Source organism: Plecotus auritus (genome assembly GCF_963455305.1).
Source record: "Plecotus auritus genome assembly, chromosome: 4".
Taxonomy (NCBI): Eukaryota; Metazoa; Chordata; class Mammalia; order Chiroptera; family Vespertilionidae; genus Plecotus; species Plecotus auritus.
The window spans coordinates 107,635,879-107,656,441 of record NC_137775.1 but is presented as its reverse complement, the minus strand read 5'-3'; the positions used below and the strand labels follow the sequence as shown (position 1 = coordinate 107,656,441).

The following is a 20,563-nucleotide window of genomic DNA, read 5'->3' as shown; positions in this document are numbered from 1 at the left end:
TAGAATATGAATTTTTTTGCAGTTTTAAAATTTTAACCCTGGTATGTTGCTCAGAAATTATGAACTAAATTTTTCATGTTTGTGACTAAGATAAATTTTATTTGAACATTAAAATGTAATTTTATACACATTTTAATATTTTTATTTTTAAATAGGAACCTATAATTTGCACCATGGATTTAAAAAATAAATTGTTTTTATAATTATGATTTTTTTGTTTATAGAGTAATATTCCTATTTTTACTTTGAAATCTTAGAAAACATGCCATCCTTTTTATTCTGGTAGTTAGAATGAAATAGGTTCAGACCTCAACTTTTGCCAGTCACATCAGACCTGTTTTCCCAACTGGTTGATCTGATTCTCTTGGTCAAATAACCTGCAGCTGCTGATAGTCGGGGTGCTATTCCATCAGAGGGTGCATTGCTGGCTCAGTATGCAACACAGGCTCTGCTGTCCTGTGAGAGTGTGCGGTGCTGACTCAGTATAGAATACGAGCTCTGTTTTCAGTCACTGTTGGGGTTAGTGTGTATTTATAAGAACTGGAATAACTTTTCTCCAGTCAAGGTTTATCCTTTTAACAGTTAATTGATGTATGACTTAGTTTTGAGCTTCACTCTAATTGGCACCTTTCTCTGTATTTTTGTTCCCTCTAGTTCTCAGGGTGTCACAATTAGTCTGAAAACCACATCTAGCATGGTCACATCATATGAACTGGCTGACAACACTAATGACCAGTCTGGAGAACAGGAATCTGAGTATGAGCAAGGAGAGGATGAACTAGTTTATCACAAGTCAGATGGGTCTGAATTGTACGCTCATGAGTATCCGGAGGAAGGACAGTATGAAGGCCAGGATGCCGAGCTGACAGAAGACCACATGGAGTATGTTGAAGAGCCAGAGGAGGAGCAGCTGTACAATGACGAAGTGTTGGACATCGAGATCAATGAGCCTTTAGATGAATTCACAGTGAGTTCTTCTCCTTTGTGTGCCAAAGATAACCTGGCTGCCAGGGCACAGGTTTCTAGACTGATTTGAAATCTGTTTCCCTCCCTCGGGAGGGAGGGAAATTAGAACTTATTATCACTGTCTGCCAGTTTCTTTATCTGAGCTGTGACAAAGTTTGTGTTGACAGCTTGTTTGGCTGGAGGTAATGCTCCTTTGTCATTCTGGAAGGCTGTACAGAATTGTGACCTTGAGGATTGCACCCTAAGGAAGAAAACAGCTTTGTGTGGTGGAGATACACTGTCAATTGTTAGAAGTACTTAATGCAGAGCTTTTATTCTGGCTTTAGACAAGATCTGATAAAGTCCTTCTAAGGTGAAAAGATTATTGACCTGCTAAAGACATCTTTAAGGTGCTAATATTTGAAAGTGATTGATGTCCTGTTCATTCATCCTTTCTGTAACCGAGAACTGTCCAAACAGGAATAAAGAGATGGGAGGTTAGTTTAGGAAATGTCACAGGAATTTGTTATCTGTGATCAGGAAGTGGATGGAGACTGCTGATTTTTATTTCAGAAAGATGATTTTCATAGTAGCTTTCTGTTTTTAAATTGAATATCAACAGAAAAGGTGCTAGTGAAAGGCTGCTCATGTGTCTTTAGTGATTCATCATTGAAGAGATAGTTTTTAAAACTAGCTCTTACGAGATTATGTGGAAGGATGTGATCATAGTTGCAGTAGGATCTTGGGATTTTCAGGACACAGGGGTTGCACTGAAATGCATGGTTCACGGAGCTGCAGGGGGTGGGAGAGCCTGCAGAGTTAGAGGGTGTACACAGCCTCTTGCAGGGGGAGCTCTGTCCTCTCTCCTTATGTTCTCATTCAGAGGAAGCTTGCATTTGAGAAAAAAGTTCAACAATTGCTGGATTTTGGCCAATGAAATACATATATGCATATAATTGCAAAAAGATTGTGTGAGAAACCCTCACCTGTCTGAATTCAAGTAACGGACTCGGAGACAGAAGTATGGCAAAAATGAGACTTTTAATAAGTTCTCAAGAGCGGGTGTCCGTCCAGTTGTACAGGCACACCTGGGGCAGCGAACACAGCCTGTTTATTCAGTCCCTCCTCTGGGTCCTCATTGGCTGAGTACTGTGGGGTCATCTGTTTCCTCATATGTCGCCTACGTCTTGCTGTCTCCCATTGGGCCATTTAAAAAAAATGGGCTGAGGCCTTTTCTAGTTGTCTCCACCTCCTCCTGTCTAATTGAGGCAGGTACCTCTGGGGTTTCCACCATGATGCTGGCTGGCTACAGTTCTTTGTTCTTATATCCTCTTACCTCCTGCATACATTCTGTTTGCCCTGGGGAAATTCAGCAACCATTTCCATCAAAAGTCAACCACTCTGGAGATGGGTCATGGAGGCCCATTTCCTACAGCTTGTTTATGTGGAATCTTAGAATGTTTAGTTCCAGTCATGATTGTGTTTAAGTATCTTAGTAGCTATTTGATTTGATTTGATTCTTTTTGAATGCTTTCTGTTCAGTAGGTATATTAATGAAAACTGTTTGAAGTTTTGGTAAATAGAGGCATGGAAAAGGCATCCTGGACACTTGTTCTTTGCTAACCTTATAAGTGGTTTGTGTTGGTCATCCTTCCCGAGTGTGGACAGGTGCTCTCTGCTCTCCTGGTGTGTTTGTAAACCAGCTTAATGTGGGTCACTACATAGAGTGCTTCTTAAAATTGTGCTTAGTTATTCCCTAGTTGTAGCATTTTATTCTTTCTACTGATTATCAGTAAAATCAGATGATTGACAAATTGTATCTGGCCCTCTCCCTTGTAAATTCAGCAGTTCTTCACTGATGTTCAAGCACTGGGGCTACAAATATTGCTAAAAGACATGAAGCATGAAGCATGGCCCTTGCCTTCTCTGAACTTAAATTTATTGGAACAAACCACAGTTGGAAAGCACTTAATATGTGAGTGTGCCCCCCACAAGGTGTACCCTCATCGTGGCACTCCTGTCGTTTGTTATGAAGAGTATTTCTAGTGAGTTTTCCATCCATCCTTACACTGAGATTACACATCTATCTATCTATATATAAAGAGGTAATATGCAAATTAGCCGGGACGCCTTAAGGTGTTACGTCTGGCTCAGGAGGAGCTGCGCGTGCAGATGGGCAGGAGGAGACTGCATGCCGCCCCCAGCTCCAGCAGCCACGGAGTGGTTGGGGCTGGGGGTGGGCCGGAGCGGAGACACAACACACAGGGGTGCCTGCTCCGAGCCGCTGTGGCCAGACTGCAGCTTAGGCCTGCTCCCCACGGGGAGCAGATCTAAGCCATCAGTAGGACATCCCCTGAGGGCTCCTGGACTGTGAAAGGGGGCAGGCTGGGCTGAGGGACCCCCACCCCCTGTGCACGAATTTCGTGCACTGGGCCTCCAGTGGTTGTATAAAGTCCATCTGAATTAGCCAGCCTTTGTGGTCTGAGATTCAGGTATCAAAAAGAAAAGAATGTTGCAATTGAATATACTCACAGTACTTTTCTGTGTTAAAATTTTTCAGGAATTAAAAAAATTATTTAGAAATTCTGAAAGTGCTATAATATTTTTACAGAGAGTTATAAACTTTAAAGATGAGCCGAGTAGTTGGGTGTCTTTTTGTGAGTTAGTGTCAGCTCACCTCAGTACATGGAGCTTTACAGCCACCATCATTCTTTCCTTTCTCCTGTCTTTATAGTTCACAACGGTGGAATCTGGCATTACCTCTTCTGTGTTTGGTATGTGGACTTAAACTGTGAAATCCTCCCCCCAGCTCTGCAGCAAGGAGGCCATTACTGGTGTTCATATTCATTCATTCCTCACTATTAGACTAACAAGCACAAGTAGATCGCATGTCTGTGTGTCCCATGGGGTTTAATTTATTACATGCTTACTTACCTGTGGTTGTGGGTCCTACTCTGCAGTGCTGACCATGAGCACGGTCTGTCCATTCTAGCTTACTCTGGAGAGCACATGGAGGATTTTGTGTATCTTGGGGTCGAATCAAAACCACAGAATTTTACATTGAAGAGGTCTGCATTGATGAACAAACAGCTCTGGTGTTTTTTTCCCATTATACTCAGAAGTGTGAAGATCCTTATATCTTAAGGATTTTGCTGGTCCTGTTCTTGAGAGTGAATTGGAATTTGATTTAAAAACTTGTACTTAGGAACGAGTGTATATCACTTATTATTTAACAAAACATTAGAAAATTACTTGACGGGTAATTTATACTTTAAGCACAATCAATTTACTAGTATTTAGGGTCTTTAAAATTAACACAGTGAGATTTCATAAAACATTGCTGTGTAAGAACAGTTTCAGGATGATAATTTATGAAAAGGGTAGCAAAGTTTTGTTTGCCAGTGAGGATCCAGTACTGCAGACTGTACTTGAGTGTCTATTGGCTGGACTTTTGATTAGCATCATTTGGCCATGTTTGTTCTCTCAGTGACTTCGGGAATGGTGTCAGTTGGTTTCTGATGGTCTCATCTGCCGTGGAGGTTTTGGAAGTTTGTTTAATTTGGGACAGTCAATTTTCCTCTCCCTCTGTACTGTACAGAAGGTTGTTCAGTCTCCATGGTGTGTTCACTCTTTGATGCCTGCCTGTAACTGTCCAGTGTTCATTTTATTGGGGTCAGGGGGTGGACAGGGACGCTGGAAGTCCAGTTCCCCCAGATAGGATCAGATCTTCTAGTCACTTGTTGGCAATACTTGCAGGAGCCTTTCTTTCCCTCTCAGCTGGCTGCTTCCTGCTGGGTGCCCTCAAGAGCCTCCTGCCTGCTGATATGCCCCTTACATTTCATATAGACCTGAATCATCTCTTATTCAAGAGACCGGCTGATGAAGAAACTGACTTTAGCCTATGGTTCTCAGTGCAGCTCCTGTGTTGAACTGAATTGCTGTTCTTTTGTCTTCTGTTGCTGTAAGAGTGTTTTGAACCTGGTGTGATCCCAGCTCCTTACTGCTCCCGGGCTCTCCATGGGAGTAGGTGGTCACTTTCTTTTTAGGTTACTTTCCTTAGTGCTAATTTTATTAAAGCGATTTCTCTGGGCACTTGGAGTTTGGAGCAGAGCCCCTCACTGACCACAGAAGTTGGGTTCCATGCTGTGCTCTGTTCTCATTGGCACAGGGGAAGGTCATCTTCCTTTGTGTTTAGTGTTTTCTCCTCCGGCAGGTAACTGCTATAGTAAAATGTGCTAAAACAATTAAGCATGAGTCAACAAGATGAAAAATGCTGAAAACCCCCTAAAAGCTATATGTGAAAAACTTTTCTCTTTTAATGGCTGTTAGGATGAAGAATTCTTGCAGTCTTATGATGGGGTATCTTTGGAGGAACATTAATGATTAGATCCAGTCATAAAGTAAATGAACTTGTAATATGTGTGAGTAAATAAGACAGCATATCTCAGACAACCTTAGTAAGGACTGATCATTTTGGGAAAAGTTGGATATCTTCTTGCACTTTAATTATACCTATACTAGAGGCCTGATGCACGAAGATTCGTGCAAGAATAGGCCTTCCTTCTCCTGGCTGCTGCCTTCCGCCTTTGCTCTGGCCCTGCTGCCCTCCGGTAGCTCCCTCCACCCCAGCCCCTCCCCCATGGCGACGATGCAAGCATCCCGGCCCGGCTGCTGCCATCTTTGTTGTGTCAATTTGCATATTCCCTCCTTATTGGCTGCGGGCGCCTCCATCTTTGTTGTGGAGTGATGGTCAATTTGCATATTCAGTCTTTATTAGATAGGATGGATCTCAGATTGAATAAAGACTTCAGTGTACGAAAGTAGATCTCAGATTGAATAAAGATTTCAGCCTAAACTGGTTTGGCTCAGTGGATAGAGCGTCGGCCTGCGGACTGGAGGGTCCCGAGTTCGATTCCGGTGAAGGGCATGTACCTTGGTTGCGGGTACATCCCCAGTAGGGGGTGTGCAGGAGGCAGCTGATCGATGTTTCTCTCTCATCGATGTTTCTAACTCTCTATCCCTCTCTCTTCCTCTCTGTAAAAAATCAATAAAATATATTTAAAAAAAAAAAAAAAGATTTCAGTGTATGAAAACCAAATAAGCATGCATGTGTACACATGCACGTACACACATAAAACTGTACATGCATTAAAAGAAAACATTTTAATAATGATGTGTTAGCTTTAGGTTTACCAGTAAATCTGAAAACTCACTGAATATTCATTTTAGACCTGGCATTGTCCTCACTAGGTAATCAGTGTGCAGGCTTCATGCTGATTTGATGGTACAGCTCCTGGGCTGCTGCTCTCCCAGGGCCACATCCAGCAGCGGGCTGTGCAGGGGACTAAAGGGACTGCAGAATTTGCTTACAACACTTCATCACCATCTCATGAGTTGCACCTTAGTCACAGCTGTCCCTCAGGGCAGGGAGACTGGTGGATGTAGCCCAAGCATGACAAACTCGTGGACTGCATGTGGCCCACAACGAATATTTTTGTGGCCCACCAATATAATTGTATGTAAGAAATGTTTTAATAAAAATTTTGTGACTTAATTTTTATAATATCCTGTTATATGTAATCCTCCTATCTAATAAAGAGGTAATATGCTAATTGACCATCACAAAGATGGCTGCACCCACAGCTGAGGCCAAGTTCCCATAAGGAGCCTTAACGAGCAATCAGCAGGGACCTGAGGCTACGCCCTCCTCCGCCCCTGTGGGGCTTGACATGGGATCTCAGGCCGTGTCCCCCACCTGGCGGAGCTTGACGGGGGACCTCAAGGCACGCCCCCCGCCCCGGTCTGGGCTGGGGAACCTCAGGCCACGCCCCCCCGTCCTGGCACTGGGCCAGGGGATCTGAGGCTACTTCCCCTGCCCGGCGGAGCTTGACAAGGGTGGGACTGGCTGGGTCTGGATCTTGCCCAGTGGGGGGGGGGGGGGTCGGTGGGCGGCCGGTTCTGGGTCTCACACGATTTTGAAGCACATGTGGGTGGGCAGGGACTTGACTCTGGGTCCCATGGTGCGCCCCAGACTCTGACAGGAGGAAGGTTTTCATACACACTTTACTAATTTTCTTTCATCTCTGACACTTCTATTATAGAGAAAGGGCAAATAGCAATATTAAATTATTTCCTCTAATTAATTCCCTTTTAATGTGCGTGAATTTCGTGCACCAGGCGACTAGTCTATATATATAAAAGCCTAAGCGACCATCACAACTGAATAGATGACTGGACAGGCTGTGTGGGGCGACCAGGCCAGCAGGGGTGTTAGTGAGGGGCGACCAAACGACTGAGCAGCAGGCTGCATGGGGCAACCAGGCCGGCAGGGACTTAGTGAGGGGCGAGCAAATGACTGAACAGCAGGCTGTGTGGGGCAACCAGGTCTGTAGGAGGGGCAGTTGGGGGCAACCAGGCTGGTGGGGGAGGTCAGTAAGGGGCGACCAGGCCGGCGGGGTGGGGGGCAGTTGGGGGCGACCAATCTGGCAGTGGGGGCAGTTAGGGCGTCCAGGCCAGCTGGGCAGGGCAGTTGGGGGCGAACAGGTCGGCAGGGGGGGCAGTAAGGGGCGATCAGGCTGGCAGGGGGTGGCAGTTGGGGGCAACTAGGCCAGCAGGGAGGGCAGTTTGGGGTGACCAGGCAAGCAGGGGGGGCAGATAGGGGCGATCAGGCGGGCAGGCAGGCAGGTGAGCAGTTAGGAGCCAGTGGTCCTGGATTGTGAGAGGATTGTCTGACGGCCAGTTTAGGCCTGATCCCCAGTCGGACATCCCTCAAGGTGTCCCAGATTGGAGAGGGTGCAGGATGGGCTGTGGGGACTCCCCCACTGCCCCGTGCACTAATTTCATGCACCGGGCCTCTAGTTCTATATAATAAAAGCCTAATATGCTAAGTGTCTGGTCAACGGGTTGGCTGTTCAACCAATCAAAGCATAATATGCTAACGATATGCTAAGGCCACTCAACCACTTGCTATGATGTGCACTGACCACCAGGGGGCAGATGGTCAACCATTCGACCAGTCACTATGACATGCACTGACCACCAGGGGGCAGACGCCCCACCTGGTAGGTTAGCTTGCTGCTGGGGTCCGGCAGATCAGGAATGAGTAAGATGGGCCGGATACGTCCTGGAGCCCTCCCGTGGTCCCTCCCCGGCTGACCAACTTCCTGTGTCCCTCCGCATCCCCGATCATGCACCCATGGGGTCCCTTGGCCTGGCCTGAGCCCTCTCGCAATCCGAGCCCCCTCAGGGGATGTCAGAGAGCTGGTTTTGGCCCAATCCCGCAGGGCAGGCCAAGGGACCTCACTGGTGCATGAATTTGTGTACCAGGCCTCTAGTTATTAATAATAAACTACAAAGTTCACTAATGACTGATTACTATAATCGTGTTGCATTCATTTCCCTTATGCACAGGCACAGTATTTCTCTCCACTGATACTAGCAGCGAATATTTTAGCAGCTGATTGCCATGTCATTAGTCAGTCTTGTACTGACTTGTTTGGTGTGAGCAACAGGAAATATTTCGCTTTCAGAGAACAAGAAAAATAGGTTTATTTGCGTTATGCTTATTAATTTGTGCAGTTATTCAGTGTCTGGTAAGTTAATGTTCAAGAAAAAATATTTATTTTTATTAAAATGTTCTATTTATGTTAACGATTATTCACTTATTTCAGCCCTTTGTATTCAGCATGTCTCTATCGAAATAAACATATGTTTCTATGAAAATTGAAGCTTTTGTTTTGCAGCCCACATAAACTTAAACCTTGTTTATTTGGCCTGTGTTAGCCTTTGAGTTTGACATGCTTTTTTAAAAAAAAACATATTTTATTGATTTTTTGCAGAGAGGAAGGGAGAAGGATAGAGAGTCAGAAACATTGATGAGAGAGAAACATCAATCAGCTGCCTCCTGCATACCTCCTACTGGGGATGTGCCCACAACTAAGGTACATGCCCTTGATCGGAATCGAACCTGGGACCTTTCAGTCTGCAGGCCGACGCTCTATCCATTGAGCCAAACCAGTTAGGGCAAGTTTGACATGCTTGATGTAGTGTTTTATTAGTTGTCAGTGTGTCCTGCTTAGCCTGGGACTTTTATTCTTAAGGACGTGACAGAGAGTGAATGGAAGTGAGCACTAGGTTGTCTCTGCTCCTCTTGGTATTAGGCCATGAAGGAAAAGAGTCATCTGGTCATATAAAGATACCCTTAAAACAAGGTCAGACAAGTGACAAGAATGGGGAAATATTTACATGTGAGCCTAAGAATTAATATACTTAGTGTATAAAGTTAGTATATTCAGTATATAGTATGTTCACTATATACAGATGGGCCCCTAAAGGAAGGTTAAATAATGTGAGAAAGTAATAAAAAAATAAGGAAAGTAATAAAAAAATCAGAAAGTATATAAAACTTCAGTAAAATAAAAGTTAAAACAAAAATTTGAATTTTAACCTATTTTAATATTGGCAAAAATAAAAGTTATTGGTCAGGTATAGTCTCATTCAGTTGAGGAACCATTGTGGAAATAGTGACTGCCAGGAGGCGATTTTCCTTGGGTCTGTCATGTCTGCGTGTTTTGTGAGCAAAGAGTTGACTTACCTTTGTTCCTGGGTATCTTTTCAAGGATGTCTGATACATAAACAGCCTTGAAAGACAGTACCATCCTCCTGAGCAAGGGGCAGGCATGCTTTCTGCTCACATACTCGTATCCCTCAACTCAGGGTCTCCTGTGTGCAGGATCACCCAGTCCTCCTCTTCACGTGGTCCGGAGGGAATTTGGGCTCAGGAAGCTGGCCCAAATGCCACTGCTGTTAAAAGTAAATTGTCCTAGTCTCTGACTAGGAGTCACGTGTCTTCTCACAGCACCTACAAAACAGTGGCAGGCTGCCTTACTAGACTGCAAGAGGGTAAAAGTCTCAGACCTTTCACTGTTCTTGACAGTATCAAAAGCCTTAGAGTCCGGGGTTTCATCCACTTTGACGAAGTCATTCGAAAGAGTTAATCTCGGATGTGTTTAAAGATCACACCAGGTATTTGTTTGCAGCCTTGAGAATAAATGGAACCATGTAGATTTTTCGAGAGGGTCAGGTAAATGGTGGCCTTAGCAGTGGTTCTCAACCTTTCTAATGCCGCGACCCTTTAATACAGTTCCTCATGTTGTGGTGACCCCCAACCATAAAATTATTTTCGTTGCTACTTCTTAACTGTAATTTTGCTACTGTTAATGAATCGTAATGTAAATATCTGTGTTTTCTGATGGTCTTAGGCTCTACAGCAGCGGTTTTCAACCTGTGGGTCGCGACCCACAGGTTGAGAACCGCTAGCAGGGTCACCTAAGACCATCGGAAAACACAGATATTTACATTACGATTCATAACAGTAGCAAAATTACAGTTAAGAAGTAGCAACGAAAATAATTTTATGGTTGGGGGTCACCACAACATGAGGAACTGTATTAAAAGGTCGCGGCATTAGAAAGGTTGAGAACCACTGTCTTAGAGGGACTGTAGGGCACCTCTCTCTGTTGGACATGGAAGGAGGCTCATGACATGTCAGATGAGAAGAACAAGATAACAGAATTCTCCTTAAGTTCCCCGTAACTGCGTAGGTATATGTGTGACTCAAAAACCATCTATGTGGATAAAGACAAAAATGGTTATAGTGATTGCCTCTAGACAGTGGGGATATTATGCTTTGTACACCAAATATTTTTAAATGTTTTTGCTGTGAGAATAACTTTTATCAACATGGAAATACAGGGTGGTTAAAACCTTGACCCTTTAATTTGGAAGGCACAGAACTAACTATACTGCATTTGTTTCACTCCTGGGATTTCTAGTTGCTGTAACACTCCTGTAAAACACTTGAGTCATTTTCAGTATGAATCTGTTTATAGAGCAGAAAGTAAAATCTAATCCAGATGAAATAGTTTGTCTTTTTATACCACCTGTTAGGAGAGTCAGCATACATTTACTTTCTCAGCCTTTTGTCCTTGATTGTTGGTTTACCTTGTTTATGTTGCTCGTTTTTGTGTTGATTGACAATTCCTTGTACTAACACTTTTTGCTCTCGGGACTTTTACCAGCCCTGGGAAGCAGGGATTTGCTGGCTTGTTTTCTTAGAGTGGAATCACTGACTGTCAGGCAGGCAGAAGGACCATTATTGAACACTTGGGCCTGGTCCTATTCAGGTGCTCAGGAGGTGTTGGTGTCTTGTGCCGTTTCAGCATCTTTTGGAGGGCTTTGCTTTTGGAGGACTGTCATTCTATCTTTTTTAGAAGTCTAAGTTACAAAGTCCTCAGGGAGGATCATTGGCTTAAATTTGCCACTTATAGGTGTCTTCCTAGTTTTTGACCCATTTTCTTAAATGCCTGCAGGGTGTTGATGAACCAACAGTACTTGGCTTGTGTTGCCTGGCAGTGCGCAAGGCTCTGGGTTACTTCAAACAGTAGAGAGCGTCCTGCCTTTCAGATGACTTGATCTCTGGAGTTGTGTTTAAGTACATAGTAGAATCTGAGTTATGGGACTCAAAAGTAATTTTATTTTAAAAGCCTCTTTTAGGTTGCTCCTTTTACTTAAATGAGTGTTCTTGATTGGTTAATACAAAGAAATCATTATACCGAAAACAAATTAGAAAAATGTAATTATGAAGATGATCAGCTTTTTAAATTACACGACCACATCAGTGCCAGTTGTGCTGTTGTCTTAAAAAATGGTTAAAAAGGTTGCTATTTTAGTTTTGGCACATATAAAGGAAGAGATGAGAGAAGCTTTAAAAACATCTTTGCACTGTTTAAATATTTACTTTTTCAGTTGTGATAACATTTACATTCAGTGATGGGCACAGTACTTGTTCATTTATCCTGATAATAGTTACTTGGGTTGTTTCCATTTCCTTTTGTGGCTGTATCTTTTCTTTTTCACTTGGTATTAACTAGGAGTGGAATTACTGGGACAGGGTAGGATTATGCTTAATTCTATATGGAATCACCAAATGGTTTTCCAAAGTGGTTGTGTCATTCTGTACTCCCACCAGTCCTGTATGAGATCTCAGTTCTCCATCATTTGCTATTGTTAATCTTGTTCATTTAGTATTTCTAATGGGTGTGTTATCATGGTCTGAGTTTGTAGTTCTCTGATAACTAATGTTTTGTACCTTTCCATGTGCTGGACTTATATATCTTCTTTGCATCCATTTTTAGTCTCTTCTTAAAAAGTAGGTTGTCTTTAAAATTTTTGTCTATATATGCTATACATAGTTTATATAGTCTACACAAAAATATGTATTGTTTATACATGTATATTATCTATAGATTTTCAGTATAGATTGTATCTCTACATACTGTCTATATTCTAGATAGATGGATATGTATATACTCTAATATAAAGTCTATTGGCAGATATATATATATATATATATATATATATATATATATATATATATAATAATCTATAATAATAAAAGGGTAATGTGTGCTATAATAACAAAAGGGTAATATGCTAATTAGATTGGACGTCTTCCGGATGTCATTCCAGGCATCCTTCCTGACGAAGCCAGGGCCCGAGGAAAACCAGCCTGGGTCCCGGTGCCTGCGGGTGGCCCGAGGGAAGCCAGCCTGGGTCCCGGGTGCCTGCTGGCATCTGGAGGAGGGAAGCCCAGGTCCCGGGTGCCAAAGGGAAGCCCGGGTCCTGGGTGTCGGCAGCCGGGGGAAGGAAGGCCTACTCTTGCACAAATTTTCATGCATCGGGCCTCTAGTATGTATATAATGAATATTTTATACACACACACACACACACACACACACACACACACACACACACACACTGAGTGGCTAGATTATTATGATCTCCGAATGCCTAATAATCTGGCCACTCAATGTATATATAATAAATATTATCTCTGAGCCTGTGGCTTGTTTTTTAATTTTCTTCAAGGTATTTTACCATGAGCAGAAAATTTTTATTTATTTTATTTTAAATACCAGTATGTCTTAAATTGGTTTTTTAAAGAGGGGAAGGGAAAGGGATAGAGAGAAACATTGATGAAAGAGAAACATCATTGATAGGCTGTCTCCTGCATACCCCCCCACTGGGGATGGAGCCCACAACCTGGGCATGTGCCCTGATCAGGAATCCAATTGGTGACCTCTTGGTTTCTGGATCAGTGCTTAACTGCTGAGCCACACCGGCTGGGAAGAAAATTTTTATTTTGATGAACACTAATTATGTGATCCAAGATATCTTTACCTACCCCAAAGTTGCAAAGGTAATAGCCCATGTTTTCTTATGGAAGCTTTAATAGTATTAGCTGTTTTTAGCTTAGGTCCCTGATCTGTCTCAACTAAGAAATGTGTGTGTGGTATGAGATTCATTATTTTCCTCTATGTTTATTAGTCATTGCACCATTATTTGTTGTAAAGACTTTGATTTCCCATTGAATTAATTGCCTTAGTGCTTCTGTTGAGTATCAATTAACCATTTAAATTAGGATCTCTTTCTGGAATCTCTTTTTTTATTTCATTGCCAATACTTCATGTCCTGATTACTTTGACATGACTCAGTTAATGTAAATCCACCAATTTTGTTCTCCTTTTCAAGGTTGTTTGGGCTGTTCTAGGACCTTTGAATTTCCAAATAAAGTCTGTAATTGACTTGTCAATATCTACTTAAAATTTATTTGGATTTTGATGAAGATTGCATTGTATGTTTAAATAATATTGGGGAAAGATGAATGATCATGCTGCCTATTAATAAACACAGTTTAATCCTTCATTTCCAGCCTGTCCTTTTATTTCTTTCTTTTGCCTTATTGACCTTATATTTGAGGGCAAGTGTTCTTGACTTGTTCTTGATGGTAGGGGGAAATATTCAATACATTGACTATGCAGAGGGTTGGTGCTCCAACACCATATTGTTCAAGGGTCACCTATATTTGTTTCAAAGAAACAGTTTTCAATTCACGTTGGTCCTCTTTAGATTTCTTAGCTGGAGGTATGGGTAAAGAATAAACTGTATTAGTTTTGGTTCTGTCATATTTTATATTCAGCTTGTTTGAAGTCTTTGAACATTACTACTGTTGATGGTTGAATTAGAAATGACAGTTGTGATGGAGTCTTTGCTTCGTTGGTAGTCATTTCTTCTCCTCTTCTGTGGCCTTGCAAGGGGTGGTTGCTAGACCAGCATGTGGGCTTTACCTCACACTTGTTAGCAATGCAGAATCTCAGGCCCCATCTGGACCTTCAGAATCAGATTCCCAGTCTTTGGTTGAAACATTAAGTTGGAACATTGTGGCCTGGCTGGTGTGACTCAGTGGTTGAGGATTGACCCATGAACTAAAAGGTCACTGGTTCAATTCCTGGTCAGGGCATATGCCCTGGTTGCAGCCTCGATTCCTAGTAAGGGAGTGTGTAGGAGGTAGCCAATCCATGATGTTTCTTTCTCGTTGATGTTTCTATCTCTCGATCCCTCTCCCTTCCTCTCTCTCTCTAATAAAGAAATCAATACAAACATTTAAGAAGTTACAAATTGGAACATTGTGGATGGAGATGGAGAATGAGCTCACCAGCGTTCAGTTTGAGTGTAGTGCAGCGCACACCTAGCTGGATCCATCTCATACAGCTATTGAGTAAGAGAAATAATGCTATCAGACCAACAAAATGTCAAGATTTTAGTACTTTAAAGCCCTATAGTATTGTGAATAGAATACCAAAAGGTGGTATTGCAATCATTAGGCCTAAAATAAAGTTTCAGTTTACCTTCATCATTCTATTTTCAGGCATTTGCGCTCCTGAAGATGTGCCTCTACTTGTAGGATTTATAGCAAAGAGTAGTATGTACATTTGTAGCTGATCTTCTTGCACAGAAAATGTTGGGGAAAGAATGCAAAATGATTGCATTGCTAGTTTAATATTATTCTTGTGCACGTGCCAGTGAAGCAGTTCATTTTTCGTTCTGTTATAAATATTATGAGTTATGAAAATAAAAAGATACTTCTTTAAAGTTTATAAAAAGTATTTAAGTGAACCTAGCACTAAGTATGTATCTAACAGTAGGTCACTAAGATTTAATATGAGGTGAAAAGTGATTGGTGTCAAAAGGAACATGACTGAAATGCGCATTGAGCATTGTTGATGACGAGAAACATTTAGTTTTTGGGGCTAGATCAGGCAGAGTTTTTGTAGGAATAGCGATGTAATGGAATATAAGGTACAAGCTGGTTTTAGTGAGAAGCAGTGACTGAGGAAAAAGACCAGTCCTGCTGATTTGGAGCTTAGGTGGTGGTGGCCAGCTGCAGACAGGCATCGAGCAGAAGGGGAGTGATGAAGGGCAGACTTTGGGGGCTGCAAACAAACCAGCCCTCTAGCAGATGGAGAGTCTTAGGGGCAGCAGACATTCAAGGGGCTGGGTCAGCAATTACAGGACACACCCAGCCTGTGTAAGGAAGGAGTGTACTGTCATCTGAGGTAAGTAACAGGTGAGTCACATGCTAGTGAGTGAGCCCATGGAACGCCAGTGTTAGCTTAGTTAATACATTGGACTCTGTTAGAATCTGGATCAGACTCCAGGCCCGAAGGGGTTGTTGGAATTTATGTTTCTTCTCTCTGAAGTGTAATTAGCAACATGTAGGAATATAATCTTTTTCTAACATTAAGTTAATTTTTAATGTTTGAGATTTTCTCACATTGCCTTACAATAGGACATTTTACATCTTAAATATAAAAAACTTATATTCTTCAATTTTAATTCAAAAGGTGAACTCACTTTCCCCTTTGTTTTGTGTGTCTGCAATGTAGGGGAGTATGGAAACTTTGGAAATGCAGAAGGAAATAAAAGAAGAATCAGATGAAGAAGATGATGAGGATGAAGAATCTGGAAGATTGCGTTTCAAAACTGAAAGGAAAGAAGGAACAATTATTAGGCTCTCAGACATAACTCGAGAGAGAAGGAACATTCCAGAAACTTTGGGTAACTCTTTTTGGCTGTCTCCCATCTTTCCTCATTCCCATTTCAGCTTCCTCCATAGTACTATTACAATTAATCAAATAGGTAAAGAAATGTTGACTTTATAGATTATTATGCATGCCATCTGAGGTGAGTGATCTGTGTGAAGACAGAGCCGAGCTATGGTGCTATAAAAGTCATTCCGTAAAAACACAAGGTGACTTGTTGTAGACACAATCAATTGATCGTCATTCTGAGCAAGTCCTGCAACTTAAAGATTGATAGTAGGCTGTTGCTGATCAGCAGAGAGCCTTCCCACAGTTCCTTCCAGTGTCTGTTGCAGAGAATAAAGCAGTGGTTCTCAAATATGAGTGAGCAAGTCACCTAGAAGGCTTGTTAACACAGATTCCGGGATCCACTCCCGGCATTTAGGGTGGAGCCCAACGCAAGTGCATTTCTGATGCGTTCCCAGGTGATGCTGCTCTGACCGCACTTTGAGAACTGCTGGGATATTGTATCATATTCCGAGGAGGAGGATGGGAAGATGGAAGGCTAGAGGGTTGTACCTGCTCTCTGGTCTTGGTCAGAATAACAGTCAAGAAACTAACCCTTAGTTACTACCTTTACTTCTTAAAACCATGATTTGTCCCTGACTGGTTTGGCTCAGTGGATAGAGCGTTGGCCTGCGGACTGAAAGGCCCTAGGTTTGATTTCGGTCAAGGGCATGTACCTTGGTTGCAGGCACATCCCCAGTGGGGGGTGTGCAGGAGGCAGCTGATCGGTGTTTCTCTCTCATGGATGTTTTTAACTCTCTATCCCTCTCCCTTCCTCTCTGTAAAAAATCAATAAAATATATTTAAAAACACACACAAAAAACAAACAAAAAAACATGATTTGTAGCCATTTTCAGTTATAAACATGAGCAGATATGAATTCTATGTGAGGACACTTAAGTCCCCAAGTTGCACAAGTTAACAGCCATGAGCCAGTCATGTCATGCTACTTTACTAATGAACTTTGTGGAGAGATTGTTCTAGAATCGTACCGATCTCTACTTCTCCCCCTAACAGTTTTTTCCATCTCTACCTTTTGGCCCAAGATTTCCTTAGACTTTTCTCAAGTTAAGGTATAAAGTTGTCAGTCTAGGACAGTGTAAATTTCTAAGAAAGGATTGAAGTTGGCCTTGGATAAAAGAAGATGAAGCACATGGGAAAAAACAAAAGTACCCTCAGCAGGAGGATGGTAGCATTACAGAGCAAGCCTGCTGGAGCACACAGCTCAGGCTTGGGCTGGGATAATGGACAAGGGCGAGATGGCACCGTTGGCAGAGCACTAGAGGGCACTGGGCAGCGGCTCAGTAGGGAAATGGCCTAGGTGCCATGTTGGAGGGTGCCTGTGTTGGGGCAGGTGGTTGTGAATTATCCGGTTTCTGTGGCTTTGTTAGCTGGGATTGGCTTTGTTGCATTAATTGGGGAACCAGATATATCCAGTCATAATAACTGTGGTAGCTGCATGTGCTAAGGCTGTGAAATCATTTGATAGTCGCCATTAAGAATGCGGGAACCTTTCCCTCTGCAGCTAGCTCCCTTTAAGCCATGGTGGATTTCATGGGTCACTCTCCCCTGACCCTGGCTGCCTTTGCACAGCCCCTGGTCCTCAGCTGGGTCATCTTGTCCCTGTCCACTTTACCTTGATCCAGGCCTGGAAATGGTGAGATGTCCAGCTTGTCTGTGTTCATACTTTGTGTTTGTTTAATTCCTGCTTCTCTTTTTTATCAGGAACTTTGCCTCACTTTGTTCTTTTCAGTATCATTTGTACTTTCTTTATTGCAGAATTTGTGTAGAATCTTTTCCTTTTCAAGGCATCTGGCAGCTTTATAGTCATGCCATCCTGAGACCAGAGGCTGGAAGGAATTAGTGGTGGGCAAGTTGGCCCTTTTGCATATCGGGGAGAGGGTCTGAGATCCTTAGAGGCATTGAGGCTTAAGCATAAACAATTTGACTTTTTATCATTCTTTCAACTTAAAAAAGGGCTTTAAATGCATTGGTGCAGGATGATTGGTTAGATAATAGGACAAATGAAAATGGGGCTTGAAAGTATCTTTTTTGGCTCTGTATTTGTGAGCCCTAACCTAGGAAACATACATTTTCTAGAAACTGGAAAGTTAGGACTATTTCCAGCACAAGTAGGATTTTTCTGTCCATTTAAAGATTGGTTTTCTAAAAACAGTGAGCTCCCTTATTACCTGAACACTCCCATTCCCCAAACAAAAGGTTAGTTTTATTTATAAGAAAGATACTGAGAGAGGCTGCTGCAGTATTTGATAAACTAGAAATTACTTCACAGCTCCTCTGTGTGCTTTTGGCGATGGAAACAGTAATTTTATGTTTTGTGTAGAAATACTCGTGTTTATTTGATTGATAAAGCTATTTACCTACTCTTCGTAATGGGTTTTAGTTTTAATAATTTGCTACCAGAATACATATTTCATATGGTATATTTTTTTGTCAAATGATGTCTTTTAGCATTTTGAATACAAATAATTATTTTGTGAAATCATTGATTAGTATCGAGGATATCCCACACTTTAAAAAGAATGAAATGAGGCTCTGGCGCCCCCATTTCTGAGCCTTTAGTCTGCATATGTAATAGTAGTTTTCTTCAGGATTTAGAAGGGCGTTTTGGCCACATTCAATCATTTTCACACTCAAATATATGATGCCAGTCTTAAAATGAAGACTAGCAATTCATATCTGACAGGCTTGGCAGGTATAGAGCCCAATACAGAGTTGGTGATTTCGTATTTTGAATTCAGATTGAATAAGAATTAGACTTTTGGGTTTTTAGTTAGGGTAAGATCTTAAGTAGTGAGCTTTTTCCCTCATCCAGGATTCTGGGAATTAAACATTACAGAAAATGTGTGTTTCTCAGTTTTCCTAGGAATGGTGCAAAACTTCATACTTGGTAGATAAATTCATTTGTTACACACAAAGGATGCTTTAGGGCTTCTTTTGTGGAACCCAGTTAAGAAGGGTTTCTGTTTCTAGAACATATATGTGTAAGGAATGGCTTATTTTGAGTGGTAATGCCAGAAGCCATCACTAAAATGTGGGTGTCCTTAACCAGTTTCCTGACATGTCAGCACAGAAGCTCCAAGCTGCCTACTGTTTTGGCCTAGGAAGTGAACCTAGATTCTCTTTGAAGCCGTGCAAGCAATGAAGGAAAGACTACATTTATTTTAGTTATGCTTTAAAAAAAATTATCTATGAGTAGGCACTTAGATTTTATGATACTCTAAGCTTCACTGGCACATTTATTATGTTTAATTATGCTTTATTGCTTCAGCCTAAAGATCTTGTGATGCATGATGTTCTCTTTTAAATTGTATCCTCAGTTAATTTTTTTATGGCACAGGATTTGTGGGGAAATGTTCCATCTGGTCTCACGCAGTTCCAGGTCTCTAGTGCCAGCACACTGCCCTGCATCTACACAGATCCTTGTGTTTGCAGGCTTTGTGCACATTTCTTGATCAGTTATCGTGTAAAAAACCAGATCATCGTGTGTTGTTTTTACTTTGCCAAATAAACTGTGTATTCTATAAATACTTTTAATTATGTATTAGTCTAATCATTATACAATTATTTGTATGTAAACACGTTTTTCTTAAGCACATTTTAGAAAGGGACAATGCAGTGTAAAACTTGTTACATTGAGCTATATCTCTCCTTTAGAATCTGGACATAGTACAGAAAACACTTAAAGGAAAATTAACATTTCATTTCAAGATACAAATGTGATTTCCATCCTGTCATATTTTGGTGACCTTTTGTGACAGCTTGTCTCAATTGGAGGAAAGCATTTTTACTTGCTGATTAAAGATGTCATTTGAAACCATTTTATTACTGGGGATAGTGAAATTAATCTTGACACTTAGAACCACTAGAAAAATAATTGCTGATTCACCGCATAAAATGTGTATGTGAACCAATCATGTAGTCAAGATTAGAGTAAAAGTCTGTGCTTGTTAAGAAGAGATTAAATATTCCTTCGAATGGGGCCACGATTCATTTGAAGAGGAGGGGTTACCATAGAAACCATTTCAAGGGAATGAAGTGTGGCTTAGAGATTTTGGAAGAGTTTAGAGATGATTATGGATTCCTAAGGTAGGAGATAAACTGGTAATATTTACAATGTACCCTTCATTGTGGAAGAAGGCGTAAGAATGCTTCTCAGGACATGTTTGTTAATGTAAGATATATTGTTACAACTCAGATAATATTTTGAAATAAAGGAACCATACTTAAGTCAGTTTTTCTTTTAGGACTTTAGAATAATGTGCCACCTGAAGTTTCTTAGAGACAGAGTCTGTGTGTTTCGTATCCCTTAAGCCCCGATTTTCAACCATGAGTGAGCAGCAAGATTTTTAAAAACATGCAATACTTGACTAGTCAGGGCACTGACCTCTTTTTCCTTAGCCTGTCAAATAAAAAAAATGACAACAGCCAACACAACGATGATTGTCTGTGTGAATGAATCAAAATTATACCTATTTTTTTTGTCATATTGGCAAAAAATATATTTTTTGGTGTGCCACAGAATTTCAGTAATTAGATTCTATGTGCCATGAGATGTAAAAGGTTGAAAAATCACTACTCTAAAGTGTTGGTCAAACAGGTGAGCACCT

General features: G+C 41.6%; 1 protein-coding gene across 2 annotated transcripts in view; it reads left to right on the top strand.

Moving 5' to 3' along the window:
• The window catches only part of RBM33 (RNA binding motif protein 33), a 112,547-nt gene that overhangs the window by 20,553 nt on the left and 71,431 nt on the right, over positions 1 to 20,563 (top strand). For both annotated transcript variants that reach the window (XM_080667107.1, XM_080667106.1), the window contains exons 5-6: positions 655 to 967; positions 15,732 to 15,903. In XM_080667107.1, the coding sequence (XP_080523233.1) occupies positions 655 to 967; positions 15,732 to 15,903 (485 nt within the window). The remainder of the gene's footprint in view (positions 1 to 654; positions 968 to 15,731; positions 15,904 to 20,563) is intronic.